The sequence below is a fragment of the Ipomoea nil genome, unplaced genomic scaffold (assembly GCF_001879475.1).
Source record: "Ipomoea nil cultivar Tokyo-kokei standard unplaced genomic scaffold, Asagao_1.1 scaffold0480, whole genome shotgun sequence".
Lineage (NCBI taxonomy): Eukaryota > Viridiplantae > Streptophyta > Magnoliopsida > Solanales > Convolvulaceae > Ipomoea > Ipomoea nil.
In genome coordinates, this window is record NW_017616908.1 from 3,323,369 (window position 1) to 3,340,307 (window position 16,939).

General features: G+C 36.6%; 2 protein-coding genes across 7 annotated transcripts; one reads left to right on the top strand and one right to left on the bottom strand.

Moving 5' to 3' along the window:
• Positions 1-3,029: 3,029 nt before the first annotated feature.
• On the top strand, positions 3,030-9,570 carry LOC109173418 (protein MEI2-like 5). Of its 5 annotated transcripts, XM_019322648.1 has the most exons (13): positions 3,031-3,266; positions 4,488-4,616; positions 4,709-5,169; positions 5,445-5,603; positions 5,673-5,789; positions 5,881-6,032; positions 6,872-6,963; positions 7,059-8,025; positions 8,144-8,228; positions 8,320-8,388; positions 8,685-8,864; positions 8,944-9,114; positions 9,154-9,570. In XM_019322648.1, exons 2-12 carry the CDS (start codon positions 4,505-4,507, stop codon positions 9,073-9,075), a joined length of 2,526 nt encoding a protein of 841 aa, XP_019178193.1. In that variant the 5' UTR covers positions 3,031-3,266; positions 4,488-4,504; the 3' UTR covers positions 9,076-9,114; positions 9,154-9,570. The 5 variants fall into 5 exon arrangements, with proteins under 5 accessions (XP_019178194.1, XP_019178193.1, XP_019178192.1 ...); XM_019322649.1 differs by having other exon boundaries at positions 3,030-3,266; positions 6,872-6,948; positions 8,944-9,570; XM_019322647.1 differs by having other exon boundaries at positions 4,466-4,616; positions 8,944-9,570.
• Positions 9,571-10,762: 1,192 nt separating this feature from the next.
• LOC109173417 (phytochrome E) lies at positions 10,763-15,947 on the bottom strand. Of its 2 annotated transcripts, XM_019322642.1 has the most exons (4): positions 13,684-15,942; positions 12,273-13,080; positions 11,573-11,869; positions 10,763-11,232 (listed from the first exon to the last, which is right to left on the bottom strand). In XM_019322642.1, exons 1-4 carry the CDS (start codon positions 15,731-15,733, stop codon positions 10,992-10,994), a joined length of 3,396 nt encoding a protein of 1,131 aa, XP_019178187.1. In that variant the 5' UTR covers positions 15,734-15,942; the 3' UTR covers positions 10,763-10,991. The 2 variants fall into 2 exon arrangements, with proteins under 2 accessions (XP_019178187.1, XP_019178189.1); XM_019322644.1 differs by lacking the exons at positions 10,763-11,232; positions 11,573-11,869 and adding an exon at positions 11,913-11,989 and having other exon boundaries at positions 12,236-13,080; positions 13,684-15,947.
• Between the last annotated feature and the right edge of the window lie 992 nt (positions 15,948-16,939).

Consider the following 16,939-nt stretch of genomic DNA (forward strand, 5'->3'; position numbering starts at 1 on the left):
TTCATCGACATGGCCGGAGAGAGAGAGAGAGGGTGAGAGGGGGTAGCGTTTGCACGGTGGAGGTAGAGAGAGAATCGTTACCTGACTGATACCAGATTAGCGAAAGCGATTCAAATCATTAACAGGATAATAGGAATTACAGAGTTATATCTAAAGCTGGACTCTAACCTACACCTGACTATTAGCATCCTACTATAACTACCATAGACTTAATCTATTACCACATAAATACATACAAGTGTTACACAAATAATAATATAAGAAATATTATCTATACTAACAGAGACAACATATATTCACAGATATAAAGTGTTATTTAGATTAAAAAAAAAAATCTTTGACAATTAACTATTTTGAAACCTGGGCGTTTACACTTAAGTTTTATTTTTTTTCAAAGTAAATGTTATTCCTGAGAATAAAGTGTTAAAACAAACAATAGAATATATTTATTAGTGAATTGATATAGATTTTTATAGTTTGTGGTGTTGTTCATTTTTATTGTATCTAAAAATAAAATAAAATATACTGAAAAGTGAAAATATTTAATTTTAACCAAATGATGAGGTCCTAGTTGGATAAACTAGAAGTCCCTATTGAGATAGTTTAAAAAAAAAAAAAAAAAAAAAAAAAGCCCCACTTTCCCACTTCGAAATGAACTCAAATCACATGGTGACATACTTAAAATGCCAAAATTAACAACCCCCACCCCCACCCCACCCAAAAAAAAAAAAAAAAAAAAAAAAAAAAAAACACTTTCCCACTTGGAACTCAAATCACAATTATAAACACTTAATTAAAACTTACCCCACCTGCCTCCTTTTGATTCTCATTCATTACTTTCACACACACATGTAATAGCACAATGTCACGCATTAGGGTGGGTATAATTTGAATTATTCGAAATAACACTTAATTTAAAATTTAAATTTTGGCAGAATTTGAATAGTTTTCGATTTGATTATTTTAAATTATGATATATTTGAATAAAAATGTGATTGGGATATAAGTGTTAAAATTTTATCCATATTCGATCCAAAATTTGAAATAGCATGAAATTTTGTTATAAATATAATAATAAATTATATACTAGCTATTAAATATATTTCACAATAAAATTATATTAATTTTTAAAGCTCTCTTAGTTAATTGATTAGTGTTTTGTGTTATTTTTAATTTGAAGGTATATATAACAAATATAAATACATAAATAACAAAATCAATAATAAATTTTTAAATTAATTAAAAAATCAGTATACCCAAACTAATCCAAAATAAATTTACCCAAACTGGACATATTTGAATTGAATTTGGTTTGGATATCATATTTGAAAACACTATTCAAAATTTTTGGATACTCAAAATAAAATTTAGGTATTATTCGAATTCAACCGATGCAACCCCTATGCATTATCTTGTAATTTGAGAGAAAAAAAGTTTTATGAATAATTTTTTTTTTTAAATTTGGATATTTGTCCAAATAAGTAATATCAGTAGATTATAACAATCTGTTTTTAATAAATGGATGATGCTACATTGATAAAAAGAAAAAGAAAAACTAAAATTCTTGACGTGACAATATAAATTTATTCTTTTTTTTTTTAAAACTTGAATTGAGGTCGATAAATTTATAATAATCAATAACTAAAAAGAGTTTTTTGTTACGTTAACTGATAAAAGATTTTGGTGAAAATTAATAATTCGTGTAGCTTTATGTTTAATAAATATATTGTATTTGTGAAATACTATACTCATTTTAGTTTTACCTTATAACTTTTACATTTTTTATGTAATAATATTTGATTTCAGATAACATGTAATGATTACATGATTTTTCCATATGAGAGATCATGAGATCGAGCCTTAGTGGAGGCGGTGTTGACTCCTTGTACTTCAACGGATAAATAGAGTCAGTAGTACTAAAAAAAAAAAATATTTGGTACATCAATTATTTGGACTAAAAAATTGATCAATTAACTAATTCACAATAATCAATAACTAAAAAGAATTTTTATTACAACATCATAAACTCATGAAGTGGGAAAGAGCTAATATTGAGGAGGACAAATAGATTTTAATAATTAATTAATTTAATACTAATAAATAAAAATGATAATGACAATGACAAAAGATAAAAAGTGGTATTCTTCTATATCTATATATGTTATTTCTATGTCTCATTTTACCTATTTACTATTCCTTGATTAATTTAACTTTAACTTTTAATTAATTAATTTAATATTTATTATAATTTTAAAGGTTTTTTTTTTTTTTTGGTGTTTCATAATGTAATTTTTAAATATATAAATTTTCTGTGAATTTCTTGTGAGATCATCTCACGATTCTTTTTCATGAGACGGATTGAATTTAGATAGAAATATAATGCTAACGGTGAAAAATGTAATACAACTCATAGATATATTGATTGTTATTTATGATGAAAAATGCAATACTTTTAAATTAAAATGTAATATTTATAGGTTTAAAAGTTAATTTTGAGAAAAAGTGCAATACGAAGTACTAATCATGATGTTTCAAAAAAAAAAAAAGTACTAATCATGAGATATTAATTAATTAATACTTATGATTAAAAAAGTAATATTAATCGTGAATTGATTTTCTTTATTAGAAAGTGTAATATTTATTAGAAAAAATGAGATATTTATGAAAAAAAATATACAGTAATACTTTTAAATTAAAATATAATATATTAGTATGTAGGGACTAAAGAATTATTTTATAATACACGTATAAGAAAATGTAATACTTAAGAAAAAAAATATTATCTGTCTTACTTACTGATAAGGATCTTTAGATAAAGATTGATGACACAATAAGAAATTTTGCAATGAATATTAACCAAATTAGGAACATGAAATAAGACAATTGGATAGGGTAATATACACACAATCTATGTCTGTATTCTATATACTACTATATTAGAGAGAGAGAGGGGGGGAGAGAGAGAGAAGACAAAGATTAGTATTGAGTACGGAGTTTTTATTTATATATTCTGAGTGTAGGAGAAAATAAATAAATAAATAAAAGCAAAAGAGAGAGAGAGAGAGAGGAAGAAAAAAAGTAAAAAAGAGGGGGCTCATTTTCTCTCTCACCACGTCTTTCTCCCTCGCTCTCCATTTCTCTCTCATCTCTGATCAGAGCTGGAACTGGACTGTTCTCGTGTGGTTTGATGTGCTGTTTTCAACTCCTCTCTTCAGTTCTTAGGTCTTGATTTCTGGGTTTTTGCCCACTTTTTCACTAATTTTGAGGTATTAGCTTTTTGGCTTCCCTCCTTCTGTCTCTTTGATTGTGTCTGTGTGTGTGGGTGTTTGTGTGAACATTCAGCTCTGTAAGTGTTGCAGCCAATGGAATTTGGTTGGCCCTGAAACATTCAAGTTTTGAAGGTTACAGATTTCCTCTCTCTGTGTTTTTCTTGTTGGTTGGTTCTATTTTTATTTTGTAGTTATTTTTTATTCTGGGTGTCAATTAATATGGTCTGTCTCGTTTCATTTCTCATTCTTATGCTTTCTTAGGAAGCTAGATTTTTGTTGTAATTTGGCTTGTCTTTATATGCTATTTGAAGAGTTTTAAGAAATTTCCTTTTTTTTTTTTGGTCCCTTTTTTTTAGATGGAAATTTTGTAGAAATAACTCTTTCATTAGTGTTTTACTACTTTAGTTTTGGGTTTCAAAGATTTCTTTTTATTTATTTATTTATTTATATGTAACGAAGGAATGCTGCCTGTTTGATTACTTACTGGCTATAAACAATTAATTATTGATCTATGCTGTGTAAATCTACCTGTTTTATTGTAAAGATACAATTTTTGCTCCTTTGTCCAGTTAAATTCCCTTTTTCGAAAATTTATATGGCTCTGGTGGGTGATTTTGGCTGTATTAACTGGAAAGGAGTTCATGGTGAACTCTTATGTGTCTATATTAAGAAGTTCAAGCTTTTGTGTATAGTTTTTTTTTATGTCCCCTGACTTATGGTTTGCTGGTTAATTCTGTGGAGATCAATTTTATAGACATATAGACCTGTGCATTCATTGTGTGGGAATTCTGATAGGCACATGAAAAAACACATATTAAAGGTGATCAACTTGTTATTGCAGCAATCAATCTTTAGTTTTTGCTTGATTTGTTTTCCATCTATATGCAACGAATTACACGTGATCTCTGAAATTAGTGCATCATACAAAGTTGTAAGAATTTCATGTCTATTTGGTTGCCAGCTATCTAATATCCGTAATTGATTCACTTATAGCATCCTTGTATATTTTCGATGAATGAGTAGGTAAAGGTACTTTATTCCTTGAATTTGGTGATAGCTGGATGACTTGTAGCGTGTTTCATTCTCTGCTTTAGAGGAGGTTTTCACGCTTTTATAGGGTTGTTTTGACAAAAAGTGGATGTGAAATAGCAGACTTTATGTAATTCCCGTGAATGATATTTTGTAGTGACTGACAGTTCAACCCACATTTTGTTGTAGGAGGTTTGGAGATTCCAATGACAAATATATCCAAGGGAAACACCGCATTGAGGGTGTTTCCTGGATCAGAAGATTGTTTTGATGCTTCACTTTTTTCGAGCTCACTGCCTGTTCTCTCCCATGAGAAGTGTATGTGATCTGTGTCGTCAAAATATTTTATGTACCAGTTCTGTGCATAATATAATGATCAAAGTTTTATTTATTCGATTTCTCTGATGCAGTGAACATGAGTGAGGTGGATCATGATCTGAAATCTATTGATGACACACCAGTCAGCTTGAAGAAGATCCATCCAGCAGTAGAGAGTGATGAATTGCTTGAAGAAATTATTCGTAATACGATCAAATATTTGCTTCCTGATGACGAGGATGAACTTTTATCAGGCGTAATGGATGGCTATGACCTGGGTGGACTTCCTAACCGCACTGATGACTTGGAAGATTATGATCTTTTCGGCAGTGGAGGAGGGTTGGAACTAGAATCGGATCCTCAGGAAAGCCTAACTATTGGTATATCAAGGCTAAGTGTCTCTGATATTGTTGGAGCGCCTCATAATGGGCTTCCCAATGGAGGTGGGGCTATCAGTGGAGAGCATCCTCTGGGGGAACATCCCTCCAGAACATTATTTGTTCGTAATATCAACAGTAATGTCGAGGATTCAGAATTGAGAAATGTCTTCGAGGTATTTTTAGTTACTCACACTTGCATATATTTCTTCTCCTAATGATCTTTTGGTACCATTTTCTTTGTTTATTTATGTTTTCTATCTTGCTCCTTTTAGACTGGACATCAAGTTTCATTCAGATTTCACTCTGAAATCTTCTTTCACCGTGATATTTCAAATATGATACAAAGTTGCATTTCTGCATATAAGTGTGTCTATGTGCGATTATTGCAATGTCCAAATTCCTAACCTCTCGTAATTGTTTTTGTGCATGCTTGTTCCTGTTTAATTAGCAATATGGTGATATCAGAACTATGTACACTGCTTGTAAGCATAGAGGCTTTGTGATGATATCCTACTATGATATTCGTGCTGCTCGAACAGCAATGCGGGCGTTACAGAATAAGCCTCTGCGGAGAAGAAAACTCGACATTCATTTCTCGATTCCAAAGGTAAGCCTGCTGCTAAAAGGTTATGCCTCGGGATTTTCGTTTTCTCACCTCCGTTCTATCTATTACCAGGATAACCCTTCAGAGAAAGATATTAACCAAGGAACCCTAGTAGTTTTTAATTTGGATCCATCAGTTTCAAATGACGACCTCCATCAAATCTTTGGGTCTTTTGGCGAGATCAAGGAGGTAACACACTTGTACAGCTATGTTCCTCCATTACTATGCTTATTGTTTGTCCCTCCGGTGCTATAAGAAGTTTGGTTGTGTTTTAAAACAGATCAGGGAAACACCGCACAAGAGGCACCACAAGTTCATCGAGTACTATGATGTTAGGGCTGCCGAAGCTGCTCTTAGATCCTTAAATAAGAGTGACATAGCTGGGAAGCGGATAAAGCTTGAACCTAGCCGCCCTGGGGGTTCACGTCGAAAGTGAGTATACTGGTCTTGTTTGTTTCTTATTTTCAAACTTATCAACATAGATACCAAAACCGTTGCTTTTTATTTATAGCCAACTCATCTATGTTCAATTAATAGCCAATCCAAATGATTACTGGAATTTACTCTTTTTACTGCTTACTTTCCTTAAGTTTCTGATAATTTGTAAATTCTCTTTCATTATACCTAATCATTATAGGATTTCCTTTGGTGGATGATCAATGAGTCTATGAGTTATTATTGTCCTCAGTTCCATTATATTAATGCTTCTTTATTATTTTCTTAAAATTAATATCAAGGACAACATTGACAATTAGGAAGATAATTTACTCTTTCATATTAAAGGAAGTGTTGCAACAGCACATGTGAGTTGAGTTGCCTTTTTGATAAGCTTTCATTCAAAATCAGTCACTGGAAATACAAAAGGGGAAAAGTAGTTAAATAACAAAGTTACATGGGAAAGGTATGGAACTGTTGGGCGAAGGCCGGTGAAGGGCCAAGTCCAGACTAGGTGGCTAGGGGATTGTTGGGTGGAGGCCTGAAGGGCCAAGTCCAGGTGTCCAGCACCCTGCCTCTCGAAAATGTGGCGGTAAGGAAGTAAAGTTGCGCCTTTGCTACAAGCTATAGCTTTTGGTGTAGTGGTAAGCGCTTGATCCTAACAGGCACGTTCATTTTGGAAACAAGGGAGATGGTGCTGTTAGGTAGAATCTGACTATTCCTTCCGTAGATGCTTGTTTTATGCCGTTTGATTTCTTGTTTTGATAAATGTTATGCCTTGTTCATTCCGGTCATTCTTCACTGATCTGTGTGCCATTCTTCTATCTCAAATACAGCTTTCTGGTACAAGTAAACCATGATCTTGAACAAGAAGAATCTCGAAGTTTACCTCACCAATTGAGTTCTTCAATTGGTAATTCTCCAACTGGTAATCTTTTGTTTTTATTGAGCTGGACAGTAACTTGTATGCCCTACTTCAGCTTCTGTTTCTTAGATGATGGCTGGCTCACCGTCTTGTGACAGGTAACTGGCAACTGTTTGGCAGCCCTGTAGATCATTCTCCCATTCAGAGCCTCGGCAATTCCAATAGTTTTCAATCTGTCAATCCTGCACCTGGCAATAATTTAGCTGGTTTAGCGTCGATTTTGTCTCCTCAAGCATTGAACACTGTGAAGGTTGCACCGATTGGTAAGTTTGAAGGAAGTGCTGGACAAGCAGAACAGCTAATGACTATTGGAAATTCGAAGCACGGTGCTTCCATCCCGCAACCTCATTCTTTTCCAGAGCCAAAACCGAGCTGGTATTCTGGGCCAATGTCTTCGTACGGTGCTTCTAGTTCAAATGGTTCGGGTATTGAAACACTATCTGGAACGCAATTTCTTTGGGGAAGTCCAAAGGTGTATCCCGAACAAAGTAACTCTTCTCCCTGGCATCCACAAACCAAGGGGCATCCTTTGACATCCAATGTACAGAGCCGTGGGTTTCCATTCTCCAATCAACATGGATCTTTTGTCAATTCATCCCAACACCGCCATGACGGTCATTACGTGGGTTCTGCTCCATCCGGTCTTCCTTTCGAGAGGCGCATGGGTTTCTTCCCAGAGTCACCAGAAGCCTCATACTTGAGCCCCGGTTATAAAGGCATGGGGGGCACAGGACCTCGTGAGAGAAGTTATATGAATAACATGGGTGGTGCTAATGGTGCTTTGAGTTCCAATCTTCCCATTTCAGGAAATATGACAGATAATAATGGCTCTCCTGGATTTGGCATGTTGCCTTCTCAAAGGTCGAGTCCCGCATTCATGGGTAGTGGTATCTTCCCGGGACCTGCTGCTATGGCATTTGAAGGTCTGACTGAACGTGGGCGTGTCAAGCGTGTTGACGTTAACGGGAACCAGAATGATAACAAAAGGTTTCAGCTTGACTTGGACAAGATTAGAAGTGGTGACGATACTCGGACAACTTTAATGATCAAAAACATTCCGAACAAGTAAGTAGCTTTTTGTCTATTCTTTCTTATTTTAGCTAATAATAATACCATTCTACCTTGTTTTAGGTAATAATTTAAAACATTACATGATTTATTTATAATAATCACCTTCCTCTAGGTACACCTCCAAGATGCTGTTAGCCACTATTGATGAACATCATAGAGGCAACTACGACTTTCTGTATTTGCCCATTGATTTTAAGGCAAGTTTTTAATGGTTAACTGTGAAGATATTTTTTGCAGTTTCCTGTGGTTAGAACATAGTACTGATAAATATTCTTACTTGCAATGCAGAATAAATGCAACGTGGGCTATGCATTCATTAACATGTTGTCTCCGTCGCTCATCATACCATTTTATGAGGTTTGTTTCTATAATTTATCCACATTTTATAGGTTTAAACCCTAAACCTGAGGGCCCCTCACCCCCCCTGCCCTGGGATTGTGAGGAGGTAAATTGCAGGATGTGCCTCAGTGAGGTAGGGTCTGAGTGCTTGCTTTTTGCCCGAAGGCTAAGATCCTCCCCCATTGAGGATTCAAATCCGGGTATTTGCTGGGTCACTACACCAACACTCAACCTTTCGACCACTGAGCTATGCCCCGGGGCTTTAACCGCATTTTAAAACTCTATAGTTTGAAGTATTTAATGTTTTTGCGTAGGCATTTAATGGGAAAAAATGGGAGAAGTTCAATAGTGAGAAAGTGGCTTCTTTGGCATATGCTCGAATCCAGGGGAAGGGAGCCCTTGTTGCCCACTTTCAGAACTCGAGCTTGATGAACGAAGATAAGCGCTGTAGGCCGATTGTATTCCATTCCGAAAGTTCAGAATCCGGTGCCCAGGCAAGAAAAACTAATGTGGACCTAATCAAATTGAATTTCGACTTCTCTGTTTGGCGACTAACATGACCGTGTTGTGCAGATTGTCCAGGAACATCTTTCTTCCAGTATGAATATTAAAGCCCGTCGATCAATTGTGCCAGGGTTATCGCAGTCTTCAAGTAGCCTGACAGAGGGATCGATTGAAAAAGGGGAGGAGCTAATAGTAGCCTGAAAGCATTTTGTTCTCAGTCCAAGCAAGCAGGCAGCTGCTGTCGGTTTTTTTTTTTTTTTTTTTTTTTTTGTATTATAGTAATGGCGGGTGGATAGAAGGCTTCCCGAGGGCGAGGGAAAGAGGAGTCGGATGTGGCATCCTTTGGTTCCTGCAAACAGGTGAAGAAGTTTGGCGTTTACTTTTTCTCGTGATACATTTTAGAGAAATTTTTGCGAGCTGAGATTAGTCAATTCAAATCAATCTCCGCTGTGCTGGTTAGGTGAAGGTGAAGGTGAAGGTGAAGGGTATAGTTTTTCGAAATTTTTGTTGTCTGGATGGAGAATGGCTCCTTCAGAATTTGATTGCAGGAGAACATACCTCCTCTCTTCTGTAAACTTGATTCAATGTTCAGTATTCTAAACCTTGGATGTTATTTTTATTTTGGGACAAATGCCTTTTGTTAAGAGTCAGTCTTATCAGCTTTTTGGTTTTTAAGTAAAAGTGGCTTTTTTTGGAATGTGGTTTTGTTATTTGTTTTGAAAACTTTTATGATACTCTCTTGTTTGAGGTTTCTGCAACCACAAGGTAGAGTGTTGAGTTGGTAATCACAAGGTTACAAGTTTGACTCTCACCAGGAATAGTTTATTGGCTTCATTGGTTTGAGTCGATTAGTTATGAACAACTTATAATGGTTTATCTTTTTGCCGTCTTTTGCTGTTAGGGTTATAAAATGAAATTCATTCAGTACACACTTTTCGAATAATGCTTATGAGTTTTTCTCGTCAAGGATAATGTTTGTGAATTTTCCTCATCACTCAAAAAGGTTGTAGTTTACCTGTTTGATGGATTAGCAGTTCCTCAAACAGCATGCCTACATCAACTTTTTTACTTCAATTTATAGCAAAATGACTGTTTTTTAAAATATAAATAGAAAATTGAGAAAACCCCATACTTTTCATCCCAAAATTATTAAGAAATTTCCTCTCATTTTGTGTTGATTTCGTTAACAAAGCTTGACTGAAGTTATTTACAATTTAAATTTTTATAATATTAAGTTTAGAATTCCTTTCAAAATTTTTTTTTAAAAATTAATATGTAAAATTTATATATTTAGAAACTACATTAAAAATACTATTAAACACAAAAAATTAAATTTAAAAATGATAAAAAAAATGCTAATAGAAATAAGCAAAGAAGAAATAGTTAGTTTAACCAATAAATAGTTAATAGGAGAAATAAAATTGAGTAATAGTGGATAATACACTTGTTCTATCAGTTTTACATGTTGCCATTTTTAGTTCCTCAATTATTTGTAATGTGACTTTTTATGTCACTGATTTCTATTATGAATTTATGGTTTGGTTAAAATGTTACCCCCACAGCCATTTGAGAGACGAAAACAACAATTTCATAAACAATTAAGGACGAATAGTGGTGATAATATAATTGATGGGTGCTATTCGTGCCTTGAAATGTAGGCAGTCACTTTTTTTTTTTTTTTTTTTCTCGACAAATCAAGTGCTTGCAAAAGAACCTGATTCTCTCTCTCTCACTCTCTCTCTCTCTCCAAAAAGTACAAAAAACTGACCAGAAACCTCCATTGAAGTTGCCCTAAGAAACCGGCTTTCATACCTATATGTTTGTACATTTGAGGGGAATGGGAATGGAAATCCAACCCACTCACTTCTTACATAGATTGACAAGTTTATAGTGTGGAATTATACATACATACATACATACATATCATTCATCGCAGCAATTTACTTTCTCAAATGTCAGTTTAGCTGATCTTAAATAAGAACCAATCACCCAAAGATGGATATTGGGAAAAGACAATAGGGAAGCAAGTGACAGAATCACATAATAGATGTGTTTTTAAAATTGTGTACCTGACTCAATGGAGATCGAGGAAAAAATTATCTCGAGATAGAATCAGGTTATTCTGCCTTCGTATCCATACTTGACTCCCGTGACCTTGGTTTTTGCGTTTTGAAATCAAGGTCGATTAGGAAGTAGCACTTTTGTTGTTCTCTCACGTAATGGACATGACCATTCATCATTCTAACTAGTTTCTGTGACAAATGTAAGACAACTCCTTCTTGTGTTGTCCATCGAGTTCCTCCTCTTACCATGTCTTCGATAAGAGCAGAAGGGAGGCCTTGCCCGGGATGAGTCATTCTACGGGAGACAATTAATGAGATAATCATATGGAGAAGTACATTAAGGATCATCATAATGTAAGCGACTTCAAACTAATTGAAGCATGTGCTCAATCTCATATATATTATATGCTATTATGCTCAACACGCCCCTTCACATGTGCGAGCCGTGGACCATAGTCTATTTTTTTTATGAGGGCATAGGATTGGCTCTGATATCAAATTGAAGCATGTGCTCCTCCATCTCAACTAAAAGTCTAAGCTGATAGTTGGACTGCACATATATTATATGCTCAACAAAACTATCGAGAAATATGAATGATTTTAGAGGTAAAAATGAATGTATAGGACCATGATACCTGAACTGGATATGGATAAACTCATTCCCGTCTTGAATCAGCTTCAACCCCGGGGATACCCTGATTTCCACCCAACCATCTGGAGAAGGTGCGTGGCGCACTATGCTGAGCAAGAAATCCGATAGGACAAGCTGAAGCTTAATTTGATCCCCGTATATAGGGAGAGATTTGATCTGGTCCGGAATATCATGAAGTAGCTGTAAATTCTTCTCCTTCAGCGGGATCATAACTTGACTAACAACTGCATCTATCACATTTCCTATAACAAACTCTTCCGTCTTTAGCTCCACTCTGTTGCTGTAACCACGACAAAGTAACATAATCAGAAAGCCATTTACTAAGCTCATTTCCATCGCACTTACCGCATTTACTTAAAATGGCTCATTGCTGCGTTGTAGTTGCTTTTAGAAGTAAATACTAACTTTATACATTTGGAAAGCAATCGAGATTCTAGATAGACTAATCACCAATACGAGGAAAAAAAATAAAAATCAGCCAAGAGGCAAAATTCCGTACAGCTATATTGAATGATCTATTCTTAAATTTGGACGGTTCAGGAACCCAATAGCCGTTTTTTTTTAGTGGATGGATCAGTTGCATTTTCGTGTGTAGTTCGGTGGCCTATTTGAGCATTATTCCTTCAACAAAATATGCAAGCAAATAGCTAGTAATAACTGGAGATTCAAAGAAAACGAGTTACCCATCCACGATGCCTCCACTATCCATATTCTCGATTATAGAGAGTATCTGTTTTTCACAGGCTTCACTTGTCTCGAGAAACTGTTTCTGATGATCTGAAGTAACGGTACCTTCAAGGAGCTTGTGGGTGAAACGAATTCCATTCAAGGGATTTTTCATCTGCTGTTGGATGTAAGCGAACTCTTTAAGAGTCGACAGACATTCTCTATCATCTTCTATATCTCTTGCAGATATCTGCGGGTGGTCAACCGCCATGGTTTGCAAGAAGCAGAAACATCCAATTATATTCCCACGCTCATCAGTTCTCTTATTTGCGGTTATAAACACGTCTATAAAGTTCCCCTTCCTATCAAAAAACCCAAATGAGAGCTTTTCGGTATCATGACCACTTATCCCTTGGTACAAGAGAATCATAAATTTGGTAAGCGCGTCTTGACCCTTAAGCCGACACAAGCCACCGAAAATTTCACCCGGAAGTCTCTTCCCTATAACCTCGCATTTCACCAAACCGGTTAACCGCTCCATAGCCGCATTCCATTCAGAGCAGCAGGCGTTCTCATCGGAAGCAAATATTGGCGGGATTAGTGGATTAAGACTTTGTATAATAGCCTCGTAATCTCCCTGTAAGCGAACAAATTTATCCATGACAGCTTTCTCAGGAGTGATGTCTTGACCCACAAAGCACACCCCAATAATATCGTTTTTGTAGTCCCTACTTGTGCAGGCATTAACCACAAGGTATACAACTTCCTTTGTTGGATGGTTCCCGAACTTTAGCAGTTTTACTTCGACATTTCTGTCCTCCTCACCTGAACCAGCGTGAATCAAGAATTATTGCGTGCATAATATGGTCACAGTAAGAAGAGCCTGATAAGCAAGTATCCAAAAATTGAATCTTGTAATGAAATTGATAATCGGGATCATAATCGCAAAATACAAGATAACGGGTTCAGTTTTGCTGAAGTAAAGAAAGCAATACAGACACTTAGCACAGCAGATCACATAGGGACAGAGTAATGATTACGTTAACCGAGTCAATATGTAAGGCAGTGATATGTATGCAGTCCTGGATCAACTTTGAAAGTTTGAACCGATTAGAGTCCCACATTGAGAAATAGGAGAGAAACAAATGGGTTTATAAGGTCATGGGTTAGACTAGCTAATTTATTGAATTCAGTCTTTTAGTGTGGTTTGGCCCAATTGCATTATAGCCCCGTTGAAAGACCCATCTTGGCCCAATAATCCTTAGACTATTATAACATAGTATCAAAGCCTGTTTTGTCCACTTTGTTACTTTGTGTTAACCCGGTGTTTGCCCCCAGTAGTAGAAGGCATGAAATCATGAATATGTGCTATATTTTGTAATGAAGCATATCATTTCCCAATTTTCAATTTTTATAGAAAAGAGTTACCTTGTAAAGCTCGACACATAAGAGCTTTGAAAGTTTCATGTGAATCTTCATGAGTAACGTCATCAATGAGATACTTTCCAATTGCGACATTAGCTTGCAATCCTGTTAGTTCTGCAATCTTTGCATTCCATCCATTGATTAAGCCAGATGAATCAACACCAAAAATAGGAACTGTTGCTGTCTCGACCAACCTGACCAGTTCCAACGCCATTGAACTAAGTTCATAGAACCTTACCCCATCGGAATCATTCTGTTGGGGTGATGACACGCTTTTCATATAGTTCTCTCCAATCCCTTGAAGAGAATCTCTCATTATGAGCTGTAAAGAATGAATAGCATTAATTTCCGAATCCTCCCAAGGCAGACTTCTGCTTTTCACCACTTCTAGAAAGGCAATGAATGAAGATCGGGGGTGCATTCTTCCACCATCATCTTTATCCTCGGGATGATGCTTAGCCCCTCCCCATTTAACTTCCTTTGCAGTGTGAGACCTAAACCAGAATAGAAAATCCTTGGATGTGATTCTTGCAGTAGCCATGCCAGAAACTGCATCACCTAATAAGGGTGCTCCGGGATAGCCAGCATCCGAAAGACAATCCGTACTCAAACCAGTAGAATCCCCGTGATTATGTAGCAACCACTCTGCAATATCTTTAACTTGTGTCTCAGTTGGTGTTACACCAAGCAACCAACATTTCCCGTTATAATAGAGTGCAGCCCCATCACACCTCACGAGATCCATTATACTAGGAGTTTGCGTCACAATTCCAAATGGAGCATCTCGGAGAAGCATGTCACATAGTAAGGTTTGAGTTTGGAGAATTTTCTTTTCAGCCAATTGTGAGGCCAATTGAAGCTCCATATAAAGCTGAAGACTAAACGCCTGCATAAGGAACTCACATGCGTAGCGAAGAGGGAAAGGAACGTAGCGAGGAGAAGTATGGTGGCACACTACCAATCCCCATAGCTTCATGGACTCGCTACTATTAATAACAACAGCCATCACCAATGAGGCTATAGACCCCATGTTAGCCATATACTTGGTATGGCACCCATGAGGTGATCTAAGAGTCGAATTCACCAAGCAAAGAGGCTGTTTTAGTTCTTCGCATTGCAAAACCTTGACGGGTTGTGCATTGCAATCACAGATCATCCTAACCCTGTTCTGTTTAAACAAGAAACGCGCGGCTTGTGGGATATCTGTTGCGGGATAGTGCAATCCTAAATAAGGCTCTAAGTCTGACCTCCTAATTTCGGACACAACCTCGCCATGACTGTCATCATGGAACTTATAAACCATTACCCTATCGTACCCGGTCAGCTTCTGTACATCCTCCACTACTGTGTCACACAATGTCCCTATATCTCCCCCGGGGAGCGACTGAAGCCTAGAAATAGCCCGAACCGCGAGTTTCTGTGATTGCACTGCCCCAGCAAGAAGCAGTGCAGGATCAGCAGAGTTGGCAGGTTCCAAATCAATCACAATCCCTACATCAATCCTGTGGAGTACAGCATAAAAAGGCTTTTGATTAATCTTAGAATGTACCCAAATTGGGTTCAAAAGAGAAATTTCCCTAGATGCCACAGCCTTGGCCAAAGAAGCCCTTGAAGAAAGGGTGAAAAGAGTCCTAGCATCAATCCCAATCAAACTCATCCGCTCCGGAGGCTCAACACCACTCTTCAAACCCAGCAAATCAAAGCAATTCTCACTAAACCCTACAATCTTGAAACTGGGTTCTTCAATTGCAAGCATACAACCAAAGGGTTGGATAAGCCCACCCCTCTGGATTCTTGATAGATAAGCAGTCATTTCTTCTTCAGTCACATTCTGTGGGGCATGAATAACAGACCTGGAGTAGTCGAAGGACTTACCCGACTCCCTGGACTGCTCAAACTCAGCCATTAGCTTCGCATCAGCATTGTACTGAGCTATGGCCTTGCCGGTGTTCAAGTTGCTAGTAGCAGACGAAGAAAAGGTCACAGCTTTGCCATAATTCTCCATTTTCTTGCTTGTGGGTGGTTTCTTCTTTTCCTTGCTTTGCAAATCCATCCTGTGGGTTCTTGGAGGAGGTGGTGGGTTTTGCACATATACTCATGTGGGTTCACTCCTAGGAGTAGCCAACTGATGTGTACCATGACTGTGTATGTCCTTGATTCTCTCTTGTTTGAGTCTCCCCAAGTCTTGGCTTAGTCACTTCCACTCCTTTTGCATCTGTGTGGTTTATGTTTCTCTCTTTCAATTGTGTGATTAAAGGACACCAAACAATCAAACAAATATCTTTTTAGTACCATATTCCATGCCTCCAACATTTACTCACTTACTCCTCTTTCAAACCCTCCATTTAGAGTTACACATATCTAATATGGTAACCTCTTTGGAGACCAAGCATTGCTCCTCTCACCTAATGGGCGTCAGATTGTGGTGGGTAGTCACAATGTAGAAGTTATACCTATCTAATGTAATAGATTCCTTGGATATAAGCACTTGTCTCACTTAATGGGCAATAAATTATGGGTGAGAAGTGCAACGCGAGAGTTACACCTATTTAATGTGGTAGATTTCTTGGACACCAGACATTGGTCCTCCCACTTAATGGGCGACAAATTGTGGGTGGGTAGTCAAAATGTGAAAGTTATACATTTATACTTACCTAATGTGATAGATTTCTTGAACATTAGGCACTGGTCCTCCCACTAAATGGATAGTAAATTATGTGTGGGAAGTGCAGCGCGGGAGTTACACCTATCTAATGTAGTAGACTACTTGGACACCTGACAAGTCACACCTAATGAGCGATTGAACTATCGTGATTTATCCGTCTATTATCATGTAAAAAATAGTTTACTTAAATGGGATGTAAATTTTTGTGTACAGTAAAAACAAGAATGGTTAAGTTCTACGAAGCAAGACGGATTAAAGCAGTTAATTAAGCAAAGTTACAAAGAAGAGGTGAATTGAAGCAGAAAAGTTGAGTGATGTGAGTTGACAATGGCCACCTTGTTTTCACACACGGTGTCCAGCTGAGGAAGACAAGTGAGTAAATTGAATGGTGTGGGGCCTTAATGGATTTAAGCTTCAAAAATAGCAATCGTCCAACGTGGGTAAGGCTGGAAAAATTAATAATACATTCTCATGGCCATTGTCACCATTGGAGTATTATTACATTTGTTTTTTTTTTTTTTTTTTTTTTTTTTCAATTGCAAGCATACAACCAAAGGGTTGGTTTTAAATTTCATTGTGTTTAGTTTTTATGTC

What these genes read in the sequence shown, in the direction of transcription:
- LOC109173418 (XM_019322647.1), top strand. Translation starts at nt 4,505, where the DNA reads ATGACAAATATATCCAAGGGAAACACCGCATTGAGGGTGTTTCCTGGA. An exon ending in CCTGGGGGTTCACGTCGAAA is followed by an intron (nt 6,033 to 6,871) that starts GTGAGTATACTG and finishes TCTCAAATACAG; the next exon opens with CTTTCTGGTACAAGTAAACC. An exon ending in TCATCATACCATTTTATGAG is followed by an intron (nt 8,389 to 8,684) that starts GTTTGTTTCTAT and finishes GTTTTTGCGTAG; the next exon opens with GCATTTAATGGGAAAAAATG.
- LOC109173417 (XM_019322642.1), bottom strand. Translation starts at nt 15,733, where the DNA reads ATGGATTTGCAAAGCAAGGAAAAGAAGAAACCACCCACAAGCAAGAAA. An exon ending in AGTGGAGGCATCGTGGATGG is followed by an intron (nt 11,870 to 12,272) that starts GTAACTCGTTTT and finishes TCGTGGTTACAG; the next exon opens with CAACAGAGTGGAGCTAAAGA. An exon ending in TTTATCCATATCCAGTTCAG is followed by an intron (nt 11,233 to 11,572) that starts GTATCATGGTCC and finishes TGTCTCCCGTAG; the next exon opens with AATGACTCATCCCGGGCAAG.